General features: G+C 40.2%; 2 protein-coding genes across 9 annotated transcripts in view; one reads left to right on the top strand and one right to left on the bottom strand.

Annotated features, from left to right (window-relative positions):
• pan2 (poly(A) specific ribonuclease subunit PAN2) overlaps positions 1-22,379 on the top strand; it is a 51,123-nt gene extending 28,744 nt beyond the window's left edge. For all 5 annotated transcript variants that reach the window (XM_039747341.1, XM_039747343.1, XM_039747344.1 and 2 more), the window contains 11 exons: positions 11,132-11,205; positions 11,443-11,584; positions 17,752-17,889; positions 17,970-18,029; positions 18,338-18,428; positions 19,552-19,709; positions 19,799-19,942; positions 20,032-20,211; positions 20,598-20,691; positions 21,099-21,305; positions 21,884-22,379. In XM_039747341.1, coding sequence (XP_039603275.1) covers positions 11,132-11,205; positions 11,443-11,584; positions 17,752-17,889; positions 17,970-18,029; positions 18,338-18,428; positions 19,552-19,709; positions 19,799-19,942; positions 20,032-20,211; positions 20,598-20,691; positions 21,099-21,305; positions 21,884-21,909 — 1,314 coding nt within the window. In that variant the 3' untranslated portion in view covers positions 21,910-22,379. The remainder of the gene's footprint in view (positions 1-11,131; positions 11,206-11,442; positions 11,585-17,751; positions 17,890-17,969; positions 18,030-18,337; positions 18,429-19,551; positions 19,710-19,798; positions 19,943-20,031; positions 20,212-20,597; positions 20,692-21,098; positions 21,306-21,883) is intronic.
• Positions 22,380-24,337: 1,958 nt separating this feature from the next.
• LOC120525222 (protein S100-B-like) overlaps positions 24,338-27,598 on the bottom strand; it is a 33,373-nt gene continuing 30,112 nt past the window's right edge. For all 4 annotated transcript variants that reach the window (XM_039747339.1, XM_039747338.1, XM_039747340.1 and 1 more), the window contains one exon: positions 24,338-25,751. In XM_039747339.1, coding sequence (XP_039603273.1) covers positions 25,602-25,751 — 150 coding nt within the window. In that variant the 3' untranslated portion in view covers positions 24,338-25,601. The remainder of the gene's footprint in view (positions 25,752-27,598) is intronic.

Raw genomic sequence — 27,598 nt, 5'->3', positions numbered from 1 at the left:
TCCCTGCCTGCTACGACATATTTTTTTATCTTGAACTTAGAGAAATTTAACAATGTAAATTCTTTTGGAGGGCATTTTTAAACACATGACGTGCTTGTTCAGTTAATGTTTTTTCATCAAAATCCTTGAAATATTTTTAAAGAAATGCATGAGATGAATTAACTAGGATATTTGTCTGAGAATTATCTTTAGTATCCCAGTATTTGTTTTTTTTTTTGTTATTTCTGTTTTAAAGTCAGTACATCAAAAAGTACTTTGCCTCTCTTGGTTTCTTCTATTATTGCAAATTTATGAAACTGAATGTTTTCAGTCATTCATCCAAATTCTCATAATAGATAAAGGACACAGACCATTTTTAAGTTGTTTATTTAATGAATTCAATACCAATGAGCACCAACTGTAAAACAAAATTGCCCCCCAGTTAATTAACTAAAGTTAAGGAAATAATTAGATTTAGATGACGGAGTATAGCCAGGCTTGATTACAATCCTGCTTACTCAATGTAAATCTTACTTATTTTGGTCCTTAACATCAGAGTCAAGTTGCGATCACAACGATTCACCAAGCATTTACTGTCACAGTCAAAGACAACTGCTGAAGGGATCTGTTACTATGGAAAGAGCTTCAGAGTTATTTCAAAGCCATAATCTCCAAATCGAAAACACCAACAATAGTAATGAATCTTCACAGTAGTGATTAGCTTGCCAAAATTACCCTAAGAGTGCAGTGTAAAATCATTCAGAAACTCTCAAAGGATCCTAAAAATGTCCAGAGAGATGTATGTTTCTCTTGCTTCAACAAAAGCTAGTGTTCTTAACTTCACAATGAAAGAGACCCTGTAGAATATTTTGCTTTATTGGATGGTAGTAAGGCAGAAACCATTGGTAATGAAGAAAAAAATAAATCTTTGTCTCTGATTTACCAGACAATGCCTTGAAAATCATCAAACCTTTTCATAAACTGTTCTATTATAGGTCCCATTATGATTGACATAATATATTTGCACATTCCATAGTAAGAATACTATACCTGTTATCTAATATGGCAGTGGCAGTGTGATTGTGTGGGTGTACTTTGCTGCTTACAAATATGGACAGCTTGGAAAACTCTTAATAGTAATGTCAGGTCATCCATCCATTAGCTTCAGCTGAAGTACATTATACACAAAACAGAAGCAAGTTCACATGTAAATAGCTGAAAATATGTGAAATTAACATTTTGGACTGGCCTAGTCAAAAGTTAATTTCTAAACTCAACAGATATGATGTGGCATAATCTGAAACAGACAATTCATACACAAAAACCTAATGAATGTGTCTGAACTGAAGCAACTGGGCAAAGAAGGGTGGACTAAAATTCCTCTGTGGTGTAATAAGTGGAGACCAGAGACGTGGAAAGGTTTGGGGCAGCCACCCGTTTATTACGGTTTCCCGGCTGCAAAAGTCTTTGAGGCATTGTTACACAGTTGTTTACACAACAGAGTCCAAAACAGAACTGCCTGCCTAAGCAAAGGCAGTGAGCTTTATAGCACAGAGGGCGGAAATGATGTCGTCCTCTGGGCCGGAACTGGAAGTGACATCATCCTTGGGGCCGGAACCGGAAGTGACCTCATTCTTGGGGGCCGGAACCGGAAGTGATGTGTCCTTCCTGGAAATGGCGGCTCCTGGTGGGATTTCCGGTAAGACCTGCAGAGAACTCAGAAAGAGCGCCAGTGCACCCGCCCCTGGGCAGATGTATAAACAGTATTTCCTAAGCCCTTCAGCTGCTTCCCATGCACACGCAGTGTGACAAGACTCCCCCCTCAGCCCAGACCCGCCGGGTCGGGCGACCTGCACCGAGGTCGTGGGCCCGGAGAGGGCATCGGCGTTGGCATGAAGAGACCCCTGTCGATGAACGAGCGTATACTTGTACTGCTGCAGGTCAAGAAACCACCTCGTGACCCGTGGATTCGACTCCCTGTGAAGGGCCATCCACTTCAGTGGTGCATGATCCGTCACCAGAGTGAACACGCGACCCAAGAGGTAGTACCGCAGCTGAGTTACCGCCCATTTGATCGCCAGAGCCTCTTTCTCCACCGCCGTACCTGGTCTCCCTGTCCAACAGTTTCCGCTCAGGTACATAACGGGTGTTCAACACCGCCGACGCTTTGGCTCAACACGGCACCCAAGCCTGTGTCCGAAGCGTCCGTCTGGAGGATAAAAGGGAGAGAGAAGTTAGGGGAGATCAAGATAGGTGCTGAAGTCAGAGCCCTTTTAAGTCACTGAATGCAGCCCCGCTTTATCAGACCATACCACCGTATTAGGAGCTCTTTTCTTTGTCAAATCGGTCAGGGCGCGCTCTCGAGAAGCGAGGCACAAACCGGCGGTAGTACCCGCCAAACCGAGAAAGGATTGGACTTGCCGCTTGGTTTTGGACGGGCCAGGCCATTATGGCTTGCAACTTGGAACACTGTGGCCTCACAGTACCCCGGCCCACTAGGTAGCCCAAATATTTGGCTTCCCTCAATCCAAAGAAACATTTCTTGGGGTTGATTCGAGCCCGCCTCTCCCAGTGTCCGTAATACTGCTGTGACCTGCTGTATGTGTTCCTTCCAGGTGCTGGAATAGATGACGACGCCATCCAGATAGGCAGCACAGAACGAGTTATGGGGCCGGAGCACTTTGTCCACCAGACGCTGAAAAGTCGCAGGCCGTGTAACCGAATGGAAGGACACGATACTGCCAGTGTCCGCTAGGAGTGCTAAACGCGGTTTTTTCCTTCGCGGACTCCGTTAAAGGAACCTGCCAGTACCCCTTTGTCATGTCAAGTGTAGTCAAGAATTTGGCTGGTCCCAGTCTCGAGGAGGTCATCCACGCGAGGCATGGGATAAGCATCAATCTGGAAACTTGGTTAAGCCGACGGAAGTCATTGCAAAACCTCCAACTGCCGCCAGGCTTAGCAATCAAGACGATGGGACTGGACCAGGGACTACTACTTTCCTCGATTACTCCTAGTGCCAGCATTCGCTTGATTTCCAGTTCCACTTCTACTTTCTTTGCCTCCGGAGTCTGTAGGGTCGCCACGGACGATCACCCCCGGTCAGTCAATATGTCGTGCGCAATCAGAGAGGTCCGACCGGGTTTTTCACTTACCACCTCTGGGACAGAGCGGATAGCTGCTTCGAGCTCTTGTTTCTGCCTGGGGGTAGCTGCTCACGAAATTAAGGGAACTTACTTCAGCAAGAGAGAGCAGGGCTGTCCGGAGGAGGGATCGGGACCCTCTCCTTCCACGGTTTCAGCAGGTTTACATGATATATTCGCCAGCTGGTCGGCGATTGGGCTGTTTCACCAAATAGTCAACCAATCCCTTCCTTTCCTTAATTTCAGAGGGGCCTAGCCAATGGGCGAGCAGTTTAGAGTGAGAAGTTGGGACCAATACCATGACGCGATCCCCCGGTTGGAACTCCCGGAGAGTCGTGCCACGGTCATAAAGGCGGGCCTGTGCTGATTGCCTCCTCTATATGACTTTTAGAATCGGTCTTATTGCATCAAATCTATCGCGCAATTGGGCGATATATTCCAAAATATTAGTGGAGGGCTGTGCCTCCCTTCCCAGCCCTCTTTAAAATATCCAATAAACCCCGGGTTGTCTTCCGTACAGTAATTCAAATGGAGAGAACCCGTAGAGGCTTGAGGAACTTCCCGATATGCAAAGAGGACAAGGGGGAGGAGTTGGTCCCAATCCCTCCCATCCTTGCTGACTACCTTACGTAGCATTTGCTTGAGAGTTTGATTAAATCTCTCCACTAGGCCATCGGTTTGAGGATGATACACCGAGGTCTTTAAATGCTTTATTTTCAGTAACTTGGCAGTCTCCTTGAACGTTTCCGAGGTAAAAGGCGTTCCTTGGTCCGTCAGGACTTCTAGGAATGCCTACTAAAAGACTCCTACTAGTTCCCGTGCAATATTTTTGTGGTAGCCGAGCAACGGAACGGCTTCAGGGAATCGGGTAGCATAATCCACGAGGACGAGTATATATTTATATCCTCGGCTGAGGGTTCTAGGGTCCTACTATGTCAACCCCAATCCTATCAAAGGGAACGCCAATAAGGGAAGGGGAACCAGAGGAGCACGGTCCTCCTAGGAATTTGCCGCAGTTGACATTCCGGACAGGAAAGCAAAAGCGCGAACCTCCTCATTAATCCCCAGCCAGAAAAAACGGAGCTTAATTCGCTCTAATGTTTTATCGGAGCCGAGATGGCCTCCAAGAAGGTGGGAGTGTGCTAACTCGCAAACCTGCCGCGGTAGGTCCGCGGGATTAGCAACAACTTCGGACCTTCCCTCATGTTCAGCGACCCGATACAACAAATCATTATCAATGACAAAGTGAGGTCCCTGTGGCATGGGCAAATGCGCGTTGGCGCTAACGAGAACCACTGCATTCTTTATGTGTTTCAGAGAGTCGCCATTCCACTGTTCTCTCTTGAAAGAAGCGGTGTTGCTCTAAACTGAAAGTGCAACTCAGAGAGGGGTCGGTCTGACCTCAAGGGGCGGAGATTCCTCCTCGCTGCCGGGCGCTAGTGGATGACGTAGTAGCCCGCGACGGTCCGGGAGTGTCTTCGTCACTCTCTTGGCCTACCGCCCCACTCCCTGTCGGCTGATTACACGGTGTGGAAGCAACTTGAGATGAATCGTTGTCATCTATAACGAGGCCATAAGTTTTTCGGGGAATGCTTTCTAAACTACGCGTTACTATCAGACCAGTCTCGCCCGAGGATTACGGGAAACGGAGGATCCGGATGCACCGCCACGGTAAGCTGTCGAAGGGTTCCTCCGAGACATACGTAACACCGGGCGGTATTGTATGTGCGGATATCTCCGTATACATTTTAGACTGGTCTTCTTTTTAATCCACTGTTGCGGTAGAATAAACGGCGAGCAACGACAGACACGCTACTGCCGGAATCGAACAGCGCTGTTATCTTATGTCCATTAATAAGAAGCTCCCCGTATGTTTATCCGCCAGGGATTGCTAAGGGCACACAAACAACCCCGCCATTGTCCCCTACGGTCCGCCTTGTTCCCCGACAGGTCGCAAGCCAGACGGCCCGGCGACTTCGGAACAAGCTCTGGAATGCGTGGAAGGGACTGCTTTAGTGGGACATAGCTCCCGGTAGTCCACAGAGCGGCTGTTCTGCCCTCCCAGGTTTCACAGCCGGCCTCTGGGTTTGCAAGAGCTGCAGCAGCTCGTCCATAGAATGGAATTCCCCAGGCGGCTGGGCAAATTCCTGGGGTAGTCTTTTAGCAGCAGAAAACAGGCCACTTGCTGCACTATTTGTAAGGGGTTAACTCGAATGGCGTAGCCACTCACCCACCTGTTGCCAGAGAGCCATAGCCTGCTCTGACAGCCCTTTGCTTGGGTTAAACTCCCAGTTTATGATTTCCTTCACCTGCCGGCCTGGGGACAACCCATCGCTAACTGGGACCTTGGTCCCGATGGGCAGCTCGGCTTTCCTGCCAAGGAGAGCATACTGAGCCACTCGTGTGTGTTCCCCAGAAGCCAGCCCACGCCTGTGGGTCCCCTCTACGTTCTCCACGAGATGGGTGGTCCCCACCGAGTTATGCTCATGGAGCAGAGCCTGCACCGCCCTTCCTGACCCTCTGGCGACTCCCGCCCCAAACTCGGCCCCGTACTCACCCACCTGGTTCCGTGATAGTTCGTGTCCCGGTTCATCGGGGACACCATCCTGCCGACTACGCCACTGTAATAAGTGGAGACCAGAGACGTGGAAAGGTTTGGGGCAGCCACCCGTTTATTACGGTTTCCCGGCTGCAAAAGTCTTTGAGGCATTGTTACACAGTTGTTTACACAACAGAGTCCAAAACAGAACTGCCTGCCTAAGCAAAGGCAGTGAGCTTTATAGCACAGAGGGCGGAAATGATGTCGTCCTCTGGGCCGGAACTGGAAGTGACATCATCCTTGGGGCCGGAACCGGAAGTGACCTCATTCTTGGGGCCGGAACCGGAAGTGATGTGTCCTTCCTGGAAATGGCGGCTCCTGGTGGGATTTCCCGGGTAAGACCTGCAGAGAACTCAGAAAGAGCGTCAGTGCACCCCGCCCCCCCATGGGCAGATGTATAAACAGTATTTCCTAAGCCCTTCAGCTGCTTCCCATGCACACGTGTGTGACAGTGGTGACATGAAGACTGATGTTGAACTATAGGAAGAATTTGGCTGCAGTCACTTCCACTAAAGATGATGCCCCCGTTGTAAGACTGCAATTATTTTTTCATATATTGTGAGTTGTATTCAGAGATCATTACACCTACATCGTATTTCCTCTTATCACATTAAAAAATAATTCTGAAGCAATTTCATTTATTTAATGACAAACTATACTAGTGGTAGGAAGCAGGCTATCCCAACCGTCAAACCACTTAAGGGGTTACTCCCCATCATAGCAGAACATGCTTATTATTATATAACTGTATACAACCATTACGTCAGTGGAAGAGTGTCCAGTATTCTTAAATAGTATTTGATTCCTTAGGAGACCTCAGTTAAAGGTTAGGATTAAATTAAGGTGATCTGTTATTACTAATAAGGCTTTCAGGTATTCCATAATGTCTCACGAGATTTCTCAGCACTTGAATGGCTTTGACTGTGGCTATGGAATCAATTATCTACATTTCTAAATATTTCAAATGAGCATCAACCATGGTCATACATGTGTCTCTCACATGGTCCAGTAAAAATATGTGTCCATTGCCATGGGTTATGTGGCCAAACACATTGGTGATCTCTGACTGAGCCACTCAACAACATTCATAGAGCTGATCCTAAGCCACTCCTGTGTTGTCTTTGCTTTGTGCTTAGGTTCATTATTCTGTTGGAAGGTAAAGGAAGGTGAACCTTTGGTCTAGTCTGAGGTCCTGGACCTTCTGGATCAGGTTTTCTTTTAAGGATTCTTCTGTACTTCCATATTTTTGTTTTTCCTTAACACTAACTACTTTCCCAACCCTTACTGCTAAAAAACAACCCCACATCATGATGCTGCTGAAACCATGCTTCACCATTGGAATGGCATTGCACATGTGATGAGCAGTGCTTGGTTTCCTCTAGACCTGACACTTAAACTTAAGGCCAAGCAGTTCAATATTGGTTTCATCAGACCAAAGAAACTTGTTAGTCATGGTAAGACAACAACAACATTTATTTATATAGCATGTTTTCATACAAACAATGTAACTCAAAGTGTTTTACAAAATGAAATAAAGAAAGTTAATATAAAACATAAACTAGCAAGATTATTCAACAATATTATACAGTATGTAACAAAGAAAAAAGTAAGGTTGAATGGACGGGGGGGGAACTCATGTTAGGCTGGAGACAGAAACAAAATCTGAAGAGATTTAAGGCGATAAGACCACACATCCCCACTGGGCATTCTACCTAACATAGGTATTCTAAATTAGTTCTCATGGTTTTCAGGCCTCACATTGAAGTAATTGATGTTGATAGTCATGTGGACATCTGGGACACCTGCCATTCAATCCACAGGGCATCATGGTACCTTGATCAGGTAGTGGTGCTGCAGATCACCACCAAGAAGAACTGGAAAAGACCGCAGAGAATAAGTACAGATGCGTAGGGAGTTGCTGAACACAGAGGAAAATAATTAAATCCCCTTGTGGTGTAATAGGGATAAAACTAAAATGTAGCTACGAAAAACCCATTTAAAAATAATGGGTTTTTAGAAGTTTTTAAAAATTATTCTGCAGTATTACCTTGCAAATTTCTATAAAGCATTCCAGATTTTATGTACATAACAGCAAAAGACCACCTTATCACTTCTTTTCCAGTTAGCTCTTAGATTTATAAGCAAACCTTCATTTGAAGATCTGAGGTTATATCTTGGAGTGTCAGGAGACAGACATTCCAAAATATAGTACAGGGTGAGAATATTTAAGGCTTTGTAAACCATTAGTAGTATAAGTCAGTTCTAAATGACACAGGTAACCAATGTAACAATGCTAAAGCTGATGCCATGTGCTCAGATTTTCTTTTGCTAGTTAATATTCTTCCTGCTGCATTCAAATCTAGTCGACTGAAAACAAAAGCATGAAGTAATTTTTTAGCATCTTGCAAAGTGATGAGATGTCTAACTTTAGTCTATATTGCTTAAGTGAAAAAAATTAGTTCTAGAAATCTAATTAATATGTGATTTAAAATTTAAGTCAGAGTCAATAGTTACTCTTAAATGCTTTACCTCCTTTAAGCCTAAGGGATCAAGTTTATTTCTAATATCTTCACTATATACATTTTTGCCAATAACTAAGGTTTCTGTTTTCTCCTTATTTAGTTTGAAAATGTTGCCACTTATCCATTTGGAAATACAAGTAAGACATAGGATCAAAGAGCCAAGAGCGTCTGGGTCATCAATGAATACAGCTGTATGTCATCTATATAGCTTTGGTAGCTCACCTTATGCTTTGAGATTAATCTGACCTAATGGATCGAAAAGAGCAGTGGACCCAGAATAGATCCTTGTGGTACCCCATATAAAATATCATGGATCTCCAAGGTGTAATCACCACAACTAACAAAGAATTTTCTACCTGTTAAGTAAGACTGAAACCAATTTAAGATGTTGCTGGAGAGGCCCACTCTTTGACTAAGGCAATTTATAAGATTACTGTGATCAATGGTGTCAAATGCTGCACTCAAGAGCAGATATGCAGCCCTTTGTCTGCATTAACCTCCAAGTCATTTACTACTATAACCAGTGCAGAGAGAGTACTTTAGGTGTCTTTTTGCAAACTCCAAGCTGACTTTCATGAGTCATCTGGCCACTCTGCCCTAAAGGCTAATCGGTGGAGTGGTGGTTGGCCTTTTGGAGGTTTCTCAAGTTCTCTGGTGCTAAGCCAGAGTGACCACTGTGTTCTTGGCTAACTCTCTTACCAAGGCCCTTCTCCCTCAATTGCTCTTGTTCGGCCATTCAACAAGCTTTACTAAGAGTCATGGTTGTGCCAAACTTATTCCATTTAAGATTTTTTGAAGGCCACTGGGCTATTGAGAACCTTAAGTGCTACATGTGTTTTTGTTACCCTTCCCCAAGTCTGTGGCACAAAACAATCCTGTTTCTAAGATCTGCAGGCAATTCCTTAAACCTTATGGCATCGTCTTTGCTCTGATACGCATTGTCAACTGTGGGACCTTATATAGACAGATTTGAGCCTTTTCCAATTATGTGCAATCAATTGAATCTACCACAGGTGGAATCCAGACAAAGTGTAGAAGACCTGAGATATATTTCAAGTGTCACAGTAAAGGATCTGAATATAGATAGACATAAACAAACTGACTTATTAATCTTGAAGGAAATTACAGGATTACAGCAATAGACAAAAAAGACACAAATATACAGTACATATAACGAAGTATCAATATTTGTGTCAATATAATTATTTTAGTTTTTAACTTAAAACAGCAATACATTTAGACACTTGTGACAGGTACAAGTCTGAGCTGGTTCTCCAGAGGTATAGTATCCAACAACAAATCAAACATAACAGAACAGAATTAGTGAAGCAATAGTAGACAGGAAAATGTCCCTCAAATAACAGTAGTTTTTATTGGCATTATCCTTTCCAAGGAACTTAAACATACAGGTTGATTGTCCCTGATCCGAAATTTCAAAATCTGAAACTTTTTGAACATACACATGACATCCCAAGGGAAAATTTTCACTCCTAACCTAGTCTCGCTGACCGAGACATATAATACATACAGTACATAAACATATAAATGTTTGTCACATGTGCCCAGAACACATTGCATGTGTTTAAAATAAACATAACCTGTTGCAAGGAACAGACCTATCTGTAACCTCAGGTTATACATTTGCATTTGAAGACATCACTGGACTAGTGGTAAAAGTAAAGGATACGTTACAGCTGCTGTGTATGCCATCTCTTGTACAGTTACAACAATAGCGAAGGAGTTGATCTAAGGTTGAAGGAATTGGCAGCTATGTTTGCAGAAATATGAATTGTACAATATGCATTAAACATAAGCGATGTGTCACACCCTATCAAAAGGAAGTGAAAAGGACTGCTGTTAAAGAGAGTTGATAAGAGAGAACCACAACAAATGCAGATTACGGTACCCAAAACACCCAAATCAGTAAATGTGCCAAATAAAACCAGAAAAAGCACGGAGAAGGCTGCATAGCTTTCACTTTTCACACATCTGAATGAATAACTAAAGGAAGTTAACATTACTGTCAGTTGGAAATACAAACATGTCATGCCTGAATATACGGTAGATGCTTTAACACACGGTATATAAATAGACCACAATGCTTATCTAAACTCCATTTTCTGTTGTCGTACCTTAGTCAAAAGACCATGCAATAGTCAAAATGACAGAAATATTGTAATAGACAGAAGCACTTCTCAAACATTTGGAACCATGTAGCTAAATTGGTCTCCCTGTCTCTTCATGTATACATTAATCTTTAAGCTTCAGTTACCTTGTGCTACTGAGATCTTGAGAGGATAATAGCTTCTAGCTATTTACTTTCTCACAGTGTCAAGACTTTTGCTTAGTTTCTTTTGCTTTCTCCCTGAAACTCCGGTAGTTTAAAATGTACAGACTGGTGAAATTGAAGGTGGGTGTTTTAGGAAGATGAAAATATGCAAAATATGTAAATATTCCAAAATACTTCTAGTGCCATACGTTTTGAATTATGATTTTCAACCTGTATTGCATACAAAAGTCAAAAATAAATAAGTAAAATCAAAGTTAAATTAAAAAAGAAAATGACCACATTCATCATTTTAGATATCAAATACAGAACTATTTTAAATAAATCAGAATTTCGTATTCCTTTAAAGATGTGAGATTTAATTTCCAAAGACCTGGGTTGCATTGTTAAGAGGTAGTGAGAAGGCTGGATCATTCTGGTCAGATAGTAGCCTTCCCCTCATCTCTAGGTTCACATATTACAATCAGGCTCATGGTTTAGATGTCTAAGACTTGACTTGACAATAAAATCAATGCATTTAGAATTTAAGAGTCCTTCCTTACCAAGTGCTATTGTTAGCCATTTTATTTAATTATATCTTGTTTTCTTTTTCTTACCATGCCAGTATTCATTCAAAAAATTATTGAAAAAGGAAGAGGTGGATATCCCAAAACCTAAAGACATTCACCCTACAGAATGGTATGTACTGCTTCATTATTTGAAAAATGGGCATAGCAGGATGGGTTCACTGTTCATATAGCTGCTGATGCTTCCAAAATAACTGATTTGTATGCTAAATAATAACTAATTTTGTATCTTACCTTTCAAGAAAAGGCATTTGTTGTTTCCAAAAAGTGAGAATTTTGGCAAAACACCAGAATTATTTAATCTAGCTTGTTGATGAAAACATACAAATAAACGTGTTCACATTTACAGGGAAGATCTCTGCACGGTAGAGGGGTTGAACCTCTATAGCTCCACAGAGGAGCTGAGGCATGTGTGGATTCCTTTGTCCTTGCGACTGAACCTCAACAAAAATAAAGAACTTGATGTCTGCAGTTGGAATGAGAGTGAGGAGGTAAGAAGTGGATTTAATTAAACATTATCCCAGTAAGTCTGTTAAAAGCAGAAGTGAAGCTGAAGGGGGGATAAATTTGGAAACAAAAAGAATGTGAATGTGAGGATTGATACAGCTTTTTTTCATTTTCAGAGTATTACAAAGTATTTAAAATTAAGGTACGGGCCGGCACGGTGGTGCTGTGGGTAGCGCTGCTGCCTCGCAGTTAGGATACCTGGGTTCGCTTCCCGGGTCATCCCTGTGTGGAGTTTGCATGTTCTCCCTGTGTCTGCGCAGGTTTCCTCCGGGTACTCCGGTTTCCTCTCACAGTCCTGCCTGGGGTTTGCTTCCTGCCTTGCGCCCTGTGTTGGCTGGGATTGGCGCCAGCAGACCCCCGTGACCCTGTAGTTAGGATATAATGGGTCGGATAATGGATGGATGAATGGATGGAAATGAAGATATAGGGAAAGGTTGGGAACATACACCCACCTCATGCTGAACCACCTGGTTTGAAACCCAAGTGCAGCGGGTGAAGGCAGAAGAAAGACTGACCATTAGTGTTGAAATACATGCCACATGCACTTTAGAACAGGTCCTGGACATCCTTCATAAAGAACAGAGTGTTTCCCAATGTCCAGGCTAACTTGCCACCAAGGCCTGGTCATTCTAGTCCCCTCATCATTCCCTGTCTCTAGTTGCCTAACTGTCTCTCTCCCTTCTTCACCACCTTATAGGTAATATGTGGTGAGCATGCTGCCACAAAATAGCTGCCATCTTATTATCCACATGGATGCTGCACATTGATGGCAATTGAAGTTGCTCCACACTCTCTATGTAAAGTGCTTTGAGTAATAGGAAAAGCGACTTAAAATTGTAATGTCGTCTTCTTTTTTTTTTTTTTTACTAACCTACACATAATGAGAAAGACGGGTGGAAAATATTTTGTGTGTGAGAGAGAGAAGCATAAAAATGATATTGCGGAATAAGTTATAAATAGAATAAATAAGTAAAAATATGTACTGAGACATTAAAATGGTGATAAGGAAAATACTTATAGGTGGTGGTGGTCGAGCATTTTATATGATATAATATAATATAATATAATATATAAAACATGTTTAACCCAGTTCAGGGTTATTGGTGGGTCAGACAATGTCAGGTTAAAGCCATGAACCAACCCCAAACAGACAGGACTGAGCATAGTATTCAGACCAAAGCCTTTGGGTCCACTGCATTGCTATGGTTTCCCATGATGTACATCATGCTAGGTACAACTCTGTTTTACTCTTTTTTGGGTATTGGTGGTGGGATTGCCAAGTACACTGCAATATGATACTATCAGGATATAATAATTTAACAGTTTATTGTTTTATGCAATATTTTGAACATTCAATTCTACAGTATATTGTCATTTTTCATTCCTTTTTATTTGGCAGACAGTAAAGCTGAAATTATATCCCACTAATGTGTCAGCATAGTAAACCTGACATTTAATTTGTAAAAGAATGGTTGTTTGTTTTACCTGCACAAATTTTGGCATCCCATTAGTCCAGTTACCCAATTCAAAGCTGCAGTATTTTACTGATCTGTTTTTGCACTTCACCTCCACGATCACCCTTTTTATACTTTTGAATAGTTAGCTTGTTGTTTTCATTAGTAATATTTATATCCAGACTTCTTAAAAACATCTTTTTTTTTCTCTATCTTCCTCTTTCCCACTGCAATGCACTTTGATCTACAAGTGTACTCTGAGCAGTTTTTCTAAATGATTCTTTGGTGCCCTAAAAGTACCATCTTGCATCGGATTCTGTACCATTCACTCTTAAACCTGAGAACGCTACCTGTTTCAGACTAAGACCGTCTTATTAAAGTAAATGGAAAATAACTGGTGTAATTGTGATTTTCCTTTTATTACACCACTTAAAAATTCCCCTCTATAAAGTGCCTTGTCAGGCACCATGCCATGTACCACAATTAATCCATTGCTATTGATTTTTACACACAATGCTTAAAACAATGAGGTGCAATTGAAAATATTCAGGCCACCTTTAAACTATTGCTGCATTTGTAAAGGAGAAAAAAAAGAGACAGATTGTGGAAACATTGCCTTGATACTGTGACGGTCCCTTTGTTCCGGGTGAGTTAATAGGTTTTTAGTTTACGATATATGCGGTACCCTGCTGTTATCCATTGGACACCTCCAAAATAATAAAACAAGTCCATCTTCGACCTGCCTGCCTTTTGCCTGCACTTCTACTTCGTTCACTGTTCTCATCTTGTTGTGGCCTTACTAAGTGACACTTATTCCTTCTGATCCTTGTCAGGACAGAAAGCAAAAAGGGAGCTTAAATCCTTAGAAGCCACGTGTACTGGCACTGTGTTCAATTCATTTATCAATATACAGTATATGTAATGTAAAGTTGACTGACTTATTCACTCATTCGCTCAGTCATTAACAAAAATAAATAATAAAATAATAATAATGAAAAGCTGAAATTTGACAGGATGGTACATCAAGGGGGCTAGGCTAAGGGAGGCCATTTCAGTATATCAATTTTCAAGAGTACAAAAACAAAAAGAATAGAAGATATAAATACCCCAAAAATCTCAAAAATGCTTTGATTGATTTCATTAAAATTTGGTGATGATACAGAAAATTAGCCAATAGTTTTTGTTATTTGTTGACATTTGCCAATAATAATGCTATAGCGTGTGGGCTCTTTTAAGGCACTCCATCTTTTTCTGCTCAGCACAGACAGGCTGCCAGTTAAACACTGCCAGCACCACTCGCCAATAGCATGGACAGATGAGTGAATAAGCTGAGCTGTTTTGACAAGGGAAAAGAAAAGGGATGATATATAGCATGACTTCTGAAGTGGAAGATGGAAGGTTCACCGAGGATGCAGTAAAATGTGGTTGCACACTGGAGTTATACTACACACCTGGAGAGAGAAATATGGGAGGAGTTGGATTTGTCACATCAAAAACAAGCTGTAAACAACAGCACTAGCACAACTTAGAAGAGAGAGAGGATGGACACTGTAAACACTGCACGTTTGTAATACTGAGTGGTCCCAGGTATCCCTTTCAATTTTATTATACCCCAAACTGACATGCACAGACCAAACCTCCCACCCCCACCTCCACTCCACCCTTGCATGCGTAGAATATCACTGCCAAACCTCCCACACAGGGCCGTGATATTTACACCTTCCATGCCAAACAAGCTGAGTGGTTTAAGGCTCAACAGTACTAGACTGAAAACAAGACTGTAGTGCAGATGTTTCCCTTTTATAGAGTACAGTGGCTTAGTAGCTCTTATGTTTAAATAACAGATGCCAAGTACAGCTAGGGTTTGTTTTTTGTTTTTTTTTGGTGTTGGTGTTTGTTCTTTCTGTGACCGTAATACCATAATAATAAAATATAAAAAAGTACATGCAGACATACATGCAACTCCCAGAATTATTAACCTACGTTGGAATATATTTGAATATACTTTATATTTATTTTCAGTTTGAATATTCAAACCTTATTTTTTGTCTAATTAGACAGCCCCCTAGAACAGCTCTGACCCATTGAGTCATGGACTCCACAAGACTTCCGAAGGTGTCTTGTGGTTTCTGGCACCAAAACATTAGTTCCAAGGTGGGGCCTCAGTGGTTCGGACTTTTTTTTCTAGCACATCCCACAGGCAGTTGGGATCTGGGGAATTTGGGCCAAGGCAACACCGTGAACACTTTGTTATGCTTCTCAAACCATTCCTGCTGCATTTGCAGTGTGACATGGCTTTATGTTTCTGAAAGAGTCCACTGCCATCATGGAATACTGTTGCTATGAAGCGGTGTACATGATCAGTAACATTCTTTTAAGGAGGTGGTACATGTCAGAGTAACATCCACATGAATGCCAGGAACCAAGGCTTCTCAGCAGAACATTGCCCAAAGCATCACACTGCCTCAGTCAGCTTGCCCTCTTCCCAGAATGCATCCTGTAGCAAACACTTCCCCAGGTAAACAACACACACACATCAGGCTGTCCACATGATCTATAAGAAAACATGATTCATCAGACGTTTTTGAAGATGTTTTCTTCCATTGTTCCAAGGGCCAGTTCTGACACTGAAATGACCATTGTAAGTGCTTTTCGCAATAGACAGGGGTTAGCATAGGCACTCTGACCTTTCTGTGGCTATGCAGCCCCAAATGCAGAAGCTGCAATGCACTGTGTGTTCTGACACCTTTCTCTCATAGCCAGTATTAAGTTTTTCAGCAATTTGTTGTCCTTCCTCGGGCCACTTTTCATAAAGTACTAACCACTGCGTACTGTGAAAATACCACAAGACCTATTGTCTTTGCAGCAAGAAACAATGTCCTCCAACTGACTCCTATACTCTGTTTCATCCACTTTATCAAAACGTGCAGAATCATCAGAAAATTTCTGCAAGTGACATGACCTGGTGTTATATTCGTAGCAGGATGTGTATAGAGTGAAGAGAAAAGGAGACAGAACTGTTCTTTGTGGTGCTCCAGTGTTGTTCACATCCGTATCAGAAAAATAGTGTCTTTTGAGTTTCACAAACTGGTCTGTTAGACAGATACTCCATTATAATAATAAAATAATTCATTACATTTATATAGTGCTTTTCTCAGTACTCAAAGCGCTATCCACACAGGGAGGAACCAGGAAGCGAACCCACAATCTTTCACAGTTTCCTTACTGCAAAGCATCAGCACTACCACTGTGACACCTGTGAGGATAACAGGACACCTGCATATCTCTAAGTGTACCCTTTAAGAGGGGTGGCTGGATGCTATTGAACAGGCTGGAGAAATCAGAAAACATAATCCTCACAGTGCTGCCAGCTTGTCCATATGAGAATAAGTCTTGTGAAGCAGATAGATAATTTCATCCTTCACTCCAGTCTGATAGGGGAACTGTAGAGGGTCCAGGAGGTCCTCCACAAGAGGACTCATCTAGTCCAGGGCCATCCTTTCAAAGGTCTTCATAATTTGAGACATAAGTGCCACTGTTCTGTTGTCATTAGGCGAAAAGGTGCCTGCATTTTTTGGAAAATGAACAATTCAGGATGTTTTCCAAGGCATCAGCACTTTCTGAAGCCATAGGGACAGTGTGAACTGGTGACAGAGGACACCACAGAGTTGGTCAGCACAGAACATAAGAGCTTGAGGACTGACTCCATCTGGTCCTGTAGCTTACCTTAGTTGTTTCCTTACTTGGTTTTCAGTTATGGACAGTTCACATGTCACCTTCATGAACTGACAGCTCACTCAATGCCTAGCATTTCCCATTCCTTGACAGGTGCCGTTGTAACAAGATAATCAATGTTACTCACTTCATCTGTTTGTGGTTTTAATAATGTGGCTGCTCTGTGTATGCACTGTGTTTTTAGTATTCTGGGGGTTACATATTTACATTCCAGTATGAGGTACATACTATACATGTGCTGTTTTCATAGTAAATTATTTGTTAATCAGGCATATATAAGTAAAATGCACTAAACTATATTTGCATCTCAAATACAGATAACGGTTATGGGGGTGGCAGGGAATCCTTTATTATTAACCTTTTTTTACAGAGCTTTGTTATAGCTTAGTCCACATTTACACTTCACCTGGAAACGATGAATGTAACTACTGTTGATGGAAATGATGAACGGTTCTAGCCAAGGTGTCATCTACACACAATTCTCATAACTGTGTGTCAGTAGGAAAAATCTATATTACATCAGTTTGTGCAGGTGGAGAATGAAAAATTCAGTGTAGCCCATCTTTCAAGAGCTGCTATCATCTGGAGGGGAAAGAGAGAGATAGAGGTCCTAGTTTGAAAGGAGAATTTGATTTTCATATGTTACATTTCAACCATTTTCTTATCTTTAACATTCTTTAAAACAAAGTTAACCCAACAACTAGATATAAATGTTGAAAGAGCAGTTTGTAATGGGAATAGAAGATGTCCGCCATATGAGAATGTAGAAGCAGTACATTTTTCTCTGCAAGTACCTATAAAATTTACTGATTGACAACACATTTAATTTGTATAGTTCCTTTACTAATGCCACAGTCTAATTCTGGTATATTTTGTACAGAAGGCCATTGTAGGAATAACCTTATTTTGACTGTATCACCTAGTTATATGGTCACTGAGATTTTCTCTTTGTTTTTTGGCAGCTGAGTCCAGAAGAAGAGGCTGCTGGCAATGTAGTCTATGATCTGGTGGCCACTGTGCCTCACATCCTTGACTCAAGAACTGGAGGTAATTTGGTGGCACATATCAAAGTCAGTGAGACTTACCATCAAAGGAAAGAGGTGAGTGAGTTCTGAGACGTACATTCTACAGCTTAGTATCTCATGTTCATCCTTATATGTAGTTTTTTTTTTTTTTGCAGGGAGTCACTCATCAACAATGGTACCTGTTTAATGACTTCCTCATCGAACCTATTGACAAGGTGAAAATTCTGACCAAATGGATTCTGGTTGGGGAGAACGTTTCAGCACACAACTGTTGAGTTCACAGGAGTGGTTTCTTTTGGGGAGATTGGGTGTGGGTTTTGCATCAGTTAAGACTCCCCTAAATAACTAGGAAAACTCTTTGCATAAAGAAAGCTGACGAATTATGTAATAATGATGTTTGTTGTCTTAAGTTTTTATCAGTATCATATTGAAGGCCATCTCTTTTTGAATATATAAGGAACAAAATTGTACTATGCCCTTCTTATTCTGAACTTTATCTTCTTGGATTTTAATTGTCTTTCAGTATGAATCAACACAGTTCAGTCTTAGTTGGAAAGTGCCTGCTATCCTGTACTATGCCAGGAGGAACTATCATACAAAATACGACCTGCGCAGTAAGAGGCCAAGGCTTTTTTTTATTTATTTTATTGATTTTTAAATGTTTAATTAGAATGACTACATTTCATCTTATTCAATGCAGAGCACATACCCCCCTCCCTTTAAAATCTTTAGTTAGATGCCCATTTTGTTTTTTTTCGATGAGGAGGTGCGAGGGAATTTAAGGTGGCCCAGGATTACGAATTTTCCCGTAGGCTTCAGGTATTCTAGTGTTAATGAACAGTCAGCATGGGGTCTACCTGGAAGGGAAATGCGTTTCAATAATATGCTGGAATTCTATGAGGAAGCAACATAGAGTGGTGCATATTATATTATTTATCTTGATTTGAGTTATAAAACTAAAAGAAGTGAAAGGTAAATGCATAATGTGAAATGGGTGCAAAACTAGTTAAAACACAAGAAGCAATGTGTTATGGAACTTTTTTTAGAACTAGGCGACCATCAGGGATTAGCGCTGGGGCCACTGATCTTTTAACTGCTGGAGAATGTTGATGCAAAGCTGTAGCAGGTGACCTAGTGACTGGACTTTAAACTACAACGGGGATCGGTCACTTAACTGTGTGATCCTAAGCAAGGCCCCTAACCTCCCAGACGTAAGCAGTGACACTGTCTTTCAGTAATAGTAAACCACATTAAAATGGTGTTCACTATAGGTGCTTTTTAATTAATAATTTGTTGGTTTTCTAATATTACATAATAAGTATAGGTTGCATTAAAGATGAAAAATAAAGTATCTTTAAAGAATGTAAGGAGGTTTTCTCTTATTAACAATTTCTTTTTAAATGCTTAAGAAAAACAAATTTTACGATTTTACATTTGTATTTAATTATTTATATATACTCCTTTATATCATATTATAAAGGGAGTGGTTAGACAGCTCTGTTAAAGTTAGTGATTTATTGGCTAAATAATATACTGGTCAATAGTAGTGTAACTGATTTCCTCTACTTTGTTTTCCATTTGTATTTAAAAAAAAATTCAGCCATTTCACATGAAAACGTTAGTTTTACATTACATTAGTTTTTAATGGCAGTCATAAATATGTAGCAATATTTTACGTATCTGTAATTCTTACCAGTTCTGACTTTTTTAATGTAATTACCTTTTTGTGAATGCAAGTCAAGAACCCCATTGAGGCCAGTGTACTACTAGCTGAGGCTTCTCTTGCAAGGAAGCAGCGAAAGACACATGCTACATTCATCCCACTAATGCTCAGTGAGATGCCACAGGCTGGGGATCTAGTGGGCTTGGATGCTGAGTTTGTGACACTCAATCAAGTGAGTAAGAGACCAGTGAACACTGCACTTTTTCAGATGATAATAACAAACATGCTCAGTACTCTCTTTGCTTCTCTCCAATCTTGCAGGAAGAGGCAGAGTTAAGAAGTGACGGAACAAAGTCTACCATCAAGCCAAGTCAGATGTCTGTGGCTAGAATCACATGTGTGCGTGGCCAAGGACCTAATGAAGGGGTGCCATTCATAGATGACTACATCTCTACTCAAGAACAGGTTAGAAACATTTTCATAGTAGAACACAAGCATAAGCTCCCCCAACAATTCTTCATATTTCAAATACAACATCTTTCTTTACTCCTAAGGTTGTGGACTATCTGACACAGTACTCAGGAATTAAACCTGGAGACCTAGATGCTAAGATTTCTTCAAAGCACCTGACCACTCTCAAATCTACTTACCTGAAGTTGCGCTTTCTGATTGATGTTGGGGTCAAGTTTGTGGGCCATGGGCTACAGAAAGACTTCAGAGTCATTAATCTTCTGGTTTGTTCATTTTGTATTGCTAAGCATTGTAATTTGCTATTTACCTAAAAAAGAATCCATTATTATGCCTTTAATTTGCATTTTAAATGTCTTTATGTGCCTAAAACAAAAAAATTCTTATGTGCTCTGTCTATAAGAAATGGTCTTGGTATGGGAAACTGAAGTAACTTCTTATTAGTTCCTAATAGACATAATGTAGTTTAGCACAGTATAGAGTACATACATATTAATCATCTAAATGAAATGTAGAATGTATTAAATTGCAGAATTATGTGTTATTTGGAAACATAGCACACTATATCTTTTTTTTATCCAGTATTCTATGAAAATTGCACATTGTGTCTGTTGCTAATTTATTGATATCCTAATGTTTGGCTCACTTATAGGTTCTGAAGGACCAAGTAATTGACACTGTGTATCTGTTTCATATGCCCCGCAAGAGAATGATCTCTCTGCGCTTCCTGGCCTGGTACTTTCTTGGTGAGGCTTTCCAAGTTTCTGCTTCTATGTAACATTTTAAATAAAGAATCCTAAGGTGCATCTCCAGACTAAGGGTAGTGACCAGTGGTAAATGGAAGTGATCTGATGCTTTGAGAAACTAAAGTTTGTGGGTGGAGGCAAGAGTAAAGCAGGTTTTGATTTAATGTGATGATTGCCATTCATAGTAAGCATGATGCTCCTGCTATTTTGTCACTTATGCCCCTGTTGAAGCTTTGAATAGTGCAGAAGGATAATATAACTAAGGGCATTTAGCCATTAGTCATCCTTCATCTTTGTGATTAGGGTCATTAGCAGTGGTGGGAAAGACTTAAAATACCAGTGTGCTGTTTAATTTTTCTTTACTTCCTCGATTAATGCTTCCACCACTTTTGTTTCCAATTTTACAGACCTGAAGATTCAGAGTGAAACCCATGACAGCATTGAGGATGCACGAACTGCCCTGCAGTTATACAGGAAGTACTTAGAGCTTAGCCATGGTGGTAACCGCCAAGAGGACTTCCGCAAGGTGTTGAAGGCGTTATACGAGAAAGGCAGAAAAATTGACTGGAAGGTTCCAGATTGTGATGGCAATGAGGGCCAAAGCAGTCCCAAGAGTAAGTCCTCAGTTAGTTCTTAGAGACTGTAGGCTGTTAAACTTGAAAGTGTCAGATTGGCAAAACCCAACAAAAATATTTTGAAGCTGTCCAATCTGACAAATATTCTTAAATTTAAAAAAGAATTTAAAGTGATTTGCATCTGACCGTAAGAGTTGTATCAAGTTCCCATTATTATGTGGAGTGGCAAAGAAGACTCTGTATCACCTCCATATACAGTGATAATTCACATGTAATAGTCCAGCAGATCCCAGTGACCCTGTAGTTAGGATATAGCGGGTTGAATAATGGATGGATGGATAGTCCCAAACATTTCACTCAAGCAGAATAACAATAATTTTATTAAAGGTCTTGTATATAATAGGGAAGAGGTTGTAATCTTATGGTAGTACCTACCTTGAATCGGAACCACTGTACTGTGTGTTATTGTACTCCTGGGGCTACTGTGCCTGAATTAAGTTTGACTCCTGTATCATTGTAACCAATCATAGTACATCTGATTAAAAAAAAATGAAATTGCATAATTTATGGGCTGAAGCCACCAGTTTGAAATACTTTTTGTCCTTTTGTTTCCACAGACTTCCCTGCTGTGATTGGACTATGAGACAAATCTTGAAAAGAAGAGACATCTGTAACCAGAGTAGTGTTTCCGGAAGGTGACTTGGCACAAGCTCATCTTTTTTTGTTAACCATGAACTTTTTGCCCCTCATTGCAATTTTGCTGCCTGGATTTGTCCATTCCCCTTTTTTTAATTTGGTAATTACATATTAATTACCACTACCTCAACAAACAACTTCTGATGTGCCACCTGTTATAAATTTATCCTGCCAAGGTGGGCCTTTTTTTAGCAGTTCAGTCACCTCTTATCAGGACAGGCATATCTGAGTAATTGCAAGCACTATGCCGGTGGACCTACTTCGCACAAATAGGTTAAACAGGCATTATTTTGAACTCTTTCACTTTATTTTGTGAACTGAACTTATCAGGTGGGTGTTATTTCACCTCCTTTTTTATTTAACAAAGAAAAAGGAAAAAAAAAACAGTATAAATGAATAAAGTTCTGATTTTTGTTATGTTTGTGTGGTGTTCCTTAAAGTTGGAAAAGCATTCTGGCCTCATCCGTCAGCTTTTTCTCAGACTTGGTTCCCATTTCAGAATGCTACAGAAGAAAACCCTTTCATGAAATGAGACAAGGGAAAAGAGTGGAAGGTGGGCTGTGTTCAAAATCCAAACCCTTGCAGTTGTGATTCCTAATGTAATTTGTCAGTCTGCATCCAGTTTACAGTCTTACTGGGCCCAGATGTATGTTCCGTTCTCCCCAATCAACAGATGTCTGTCAAGCTAATGAATCTGAAGAAAAGTTGACTTAATGAAGTGAGAATTGTAGCAAAGACATTGTTTACTTTTGAGCAGTAGAATTGCACAGAAGATAGTGCTGCTGCTGCCGCCTCTCAGCTTCACGGGTCCAGGTTCAGTTTTTAGACCGATCACTTTCTTTATGGAATTCCCACGTTCTTTCCGTGCAAATAAATGTTTTCTCTGTGTAAGGCAGTTTCTTTCCAAATCCCAAACATGAGAGTGTTAGGTTAAGTGTGGTTGCATGTGTAAGAGTACATATTAGATTAGAGTAGAGCTCTGTTGTCTCTGTCCAGGGTTAGTTCCTTCCTTGTACCCAGTACACTGCAGGGGAAGGATAACTAAGATTTGCTTCTAATGAAAACAGTATATACGTAATTGCAGCAACTTTGGCCTATATGATTCCAAGTGTACATAATGGGAAAGAATTCTGTCAATTAATATAATTATGGGCCTTATTTTAAAACAATGTTTTACTAAATTGATTTCTAAATCAAATTACGTGTGTGACTAATACACAGAGGGCTTAAAAATGAGCACATTAACTGCTGGCTGCCTAACAATTGTTTAAAAACAATACCACGGCATCAAAAACTCAGTGAAGAAAATAATTACATCACAAACATGACGCTAGGATTACCATTGTTACTGTAGGATACTTACGTTTAAACAATTCACAATTCAAAAGCCATTTATGTCATATTTTGAAAGACTTGGGTAACATGGTGCTTTGAGTTTTAAATGTACATAATATTAAGAATGGGAATGTATTTACTCTCACACTATTCTGGGAGGTATCATAGCTGTTTGACATTTACAATTTGCTGCAGTAATTAATTCAACACTACATTCTTCTGTAATTATTGTCACATTTACAGAGTACAGTGAAATTACTTGAATGTGCTCTCTGCTTCTGTGATTAGTGAGCATAACCACCTTACCTTGAAACCGAAGTCATCCTTATAATCTGCTCTCTATATATATAATCCTAAGCCTAAAAGTGCAATGATTTTTTCTCACGCTTTAAATCAGGCTAATTTTAACACCTATATATATATATGTTTGGTATCATTCTTTTCAGAGTTTTTCGAACTTTAATGTGATGTTAGATTTTCAGATTCGTATTTCATTTTTAAATTATAAATTAAAAAATATCAAGAACTCGCATCCTGCGAGACAAGGTTTTGTGCCAACAGATTTAACCACGCTGGGGTTGGAAATAAAATACAAATAGTAGATGACAAAGAGAGCTGCTGTACAGGCTTTTAAATGTTCAAAGCGCCGAGGTGAAGATCACACAGCAGCAAATCGAGCAAAGAGGAGGTAAAAAAAAAAATAAAACTATTTATTCCCATTGTATCACTGTTTAAGAGGGGGTTTTGGAGGAGCGGTCGCATCTCCTTGGAGTGCGTTCATCCCCCCTTTTCACAACACGAGCTACAAAAACGCGAAGTGAGCGGGGGAACCCAGTATAATATAACCCAAGTCATCCTTGCTGTATAATACAGTTGACTAACAAATTCTGCTAAATGAGATATGCCTGTCCCACATGTTTGATTCATGTGGATTTTTACTGGTGCTAAAAGTAATGGCCAGTCATTACGTAAATGTTCTTAAAAACACATTAAAGTTGGCTGTAATGAGATAAATGAAAACACAGAGGTGGAAACCAGCCTGAAACTTTTTATTGGTATTGTTCCATATTAAATGTACTATTACTCACCCCAGGTGCTTGCCTGGCACATGCATACACCTCACAAGGAGCCATATTCTACAGCAGGATTCTCAAACACACTGCCTGGTGGTATCTTTGTGTCTACAAATGCTCATTTGGGGTTAGGTTTTTCTTTTAACTTAAATTGTTTCTTGTTTGCATTTAGGTTTAATGATAAACTGTCATAACTTCAATCACAGTACATTATGTGTTTGACGTGATCTTTCTAAAACTCCTATTCCTTTAACATACCATGTTAAACCGTCTTAGTACAATTCCAAGGCCCTTCCTTTATTTTACTTTCAGTACTGCTGTCCCCGGTAATACAGTCAGTTACCAGAACACAGACCGAGGTCGCCTGATTATTAGTAACGTATTTGACAGAATATGCAGCAGCCTCCACATTTCACAAATTGGAAAATTTCCCAGACCTATTTACATTGTTTCTGTAGATGCCATGATGTAAAAAGAGGGAAGTAAGAAGTCTGGTAAAGTTAGCAGTTTAAAGGTATGTAGTTGACTAGCATAGCAGGAAGAAATTTCTTCCGATTCTGTGGAAGGCATGTCTGACACTGCTTTAAACTACTCTATAGAGTAAAATATAAATAACAGGATTTATTGGCTTCTGCTGTAATACTCTGCTGAAACAGTCCTTCCAAAGATGAATTTCAGAGCCCTGTTCTATAGGCAGGGAGTTCAAGAGTAGTAACGAGATTAAGTATACAGTCTGTAGCGGGCATAATTTACTAGGTAAAACCGTGGTGGTCAATGCATATTAACAGGTGCTTCCCTGCCAGGCATTTTATGACTTCAAAGTATTTAAGTTTTCTAACTTGCAGTTTAACAACAGTAAAACTAAGCTGAATTCGACAATCTGTTCAAAGTAGACACAAAAAGGGCTGACTGGAGAAAAACATATACCACTGGTCCATAGTCCTACCAGAGAAGGACAGGTTAGCTGTGATCCAGAGATGACACAGAAGAAAATAGCAACTTCAACATCTTCCCAGAATAAGGAAGACATCTAGTTGAAAGTCTATCAAAAATAACGGAAAATGGACTTTTAAGTTCATTTCAAACAAACGTTTTTAGAGGAATGTTCCATTCAAAAAAATCTGCCTCAGTCCAGAGGGCTCACAAAAGGGTATCTAATGTTAATCACAATGTTACTGAAAGGTCTCTTTATTGTTCACCTTGGACAATGTTCAAGTTCTATTTGAGCATCCTATTCATGTTGTGTTGAAATGAAAAGCTCATGGCAGGCAGAAGTCACCATGGCAATTAGAGCAATGAACTCCTGGAAGTCAATCTCCAGATCCCCGTTCTGGTCTAAGTCCAGAAAAAGCTGATCAAGTGTCTCCTGATCACCGATTTTCTAAGAGAGAAAGGAAACAAAGAAAGCCAAGATTACAGCTTGAACTGGTCTGAAGGTTCATAGGCTCATCTACCACAGTTTTATTAATAAATCATGACTTGACTAAAGATGAACACATAATACACCATTATTTTCTACTATACGGTGAACCACAAGAAATTAAGTAAGTTGTTATGTTGTTTGAACATTAAGCTCTCTCAATTAGTATTGCTAGAGTAAATTCCTTTTTATATGTAAGGAAGCTATGCCCAGTTCTACCACCCAAGTGTGTTAGACTGCTTCTAAGACTGATGGGGATTTCTGGGCAGATTGTTCCAATAAGTGAGGTCATACTGAAAAAGGCACCGTAATGCCTTCCCTTGGGAAGATGAAGCAATAGGATTCTTTAAATTTGCTATGCTGTACCAATCATGTTGTAATGCGGCTTATTAGCACAATAAAACAGGAAAGACAGAGCATCAGGAGAATTGTAATGCCGGTACAAAATAACAATTCGACTTACCCATCCGTACCAGGGATGCACTGGTAACACTACTAAAATAAAGCGACTTTGCCAGAAATGTTTGCATTGTGCATTGACAAATCCATATGCTGCTTCCTTTGTAAATCATTGTAACTGTTACATTGAATAAGTGCAGTCTTTCTTTCCTTTTGATTATTTGATGATGTAACTGGGAGAATCCAGGTAGATAAGAATTGCAGTGCACTGGTCGATCATCCCCTCCTGGGTTGGCGTATATCTTGAACTGTATGCTGATAGGAAAAGGCACCATCGCCTTATAAGCATGAAGTTTAATTGAGAAAATTAATGAAATGGGTGAATGAATTGGTAATTGTATCAATTAAAACTTAAACTTGAACTATAAGGCTTATATCAAATACCCACACTGTGGTTAAAATATATATAGAATATAATGTGTGTGTGAAACAATAATAAAAATAATAATTCATTACATTTATATAGCACTCTTCTCGCTACTCAAAGTGCTACCACACAGAGAGGGTCTGGGACACGAACCCATGATCTGCAAGGTGTGTGTTTACATGGATCCACAGTCCCGTGAAAAATTATTTGCCCCATTCCTGTTTTCCTACATTTTTACTTATTCATAATATGATTGTTTCTGATCTCCAAATACATTTTGAGTAATACAAAAGACAACCTAAGTAAACACAATACACCAATTTTAAACAAACAGCTCCATCACCCATGAGGAAGAGTAATTGCCCCTTAGTCATTCAATCAATCAATGAACTAAATTTAACTGATAATGTGTTAAATTTGATTAGACACACCCAAGCTTGATTTCTGCCAGCCCTACTGAATCTAAACATCACTTTCTAGCAAACTGAAGTGGATTAAAAGGTCTCAACATGCAGCAAACCATGCCTAAATGATAAGAACTTTCAGACATTATTGAAAATACCAGTTTGGAAAGTAATCTTTAAATCACTGGGACTCCAGCAAACCACCGTGACAGCCACTATCTCCAAATGGGGAAAGCGTGGAACAGTGGAGAATCTGTCCCAATAGTGGCCAGTCTAGCAAAATTACTCCAAGAGCACATTGAAAACGTATCCAGGAAGACAAAGAAAAACCCAGACAGGCATCTTAGGAACTGCAGGCCTCTCTCAGCTCAGTTAATGTCATCATTCCTGATTCCAGCATTAGAAAGACACTGGGCAAAAATGATATTCACGTGGGAGCAGCAAGACAAAAACCTCTGGAGAACAAAAGAAATATAAAAGGTTTGTCCAACCTTTGACAAAAAACACCTCGATTACCACCCAAAACTTTTGGGACAATGTTCTGTGGATTGTTGAGTAAAAAATGGAACTTTTTGGAA

The sequence above is a fragment of the Polypterus senegalus genome, chromosome 3, assembly GCF_016835505.1.
Source record: "Polypterus senegalus isolate Bchr_013 chromosome 3, ASM1683550v1, whole genome shotgun sequence".
In the NCBI taxonomy this organism is placed as follows: Eukaryota; Metazoa; Chordata; class Cladistia; order Polypteriformes; family Polypteridae; genus Polypterus; species Polypterus senegalus.
This window is presented reverse-complemented; position numbering and strand designations above follow the sequence as displayed.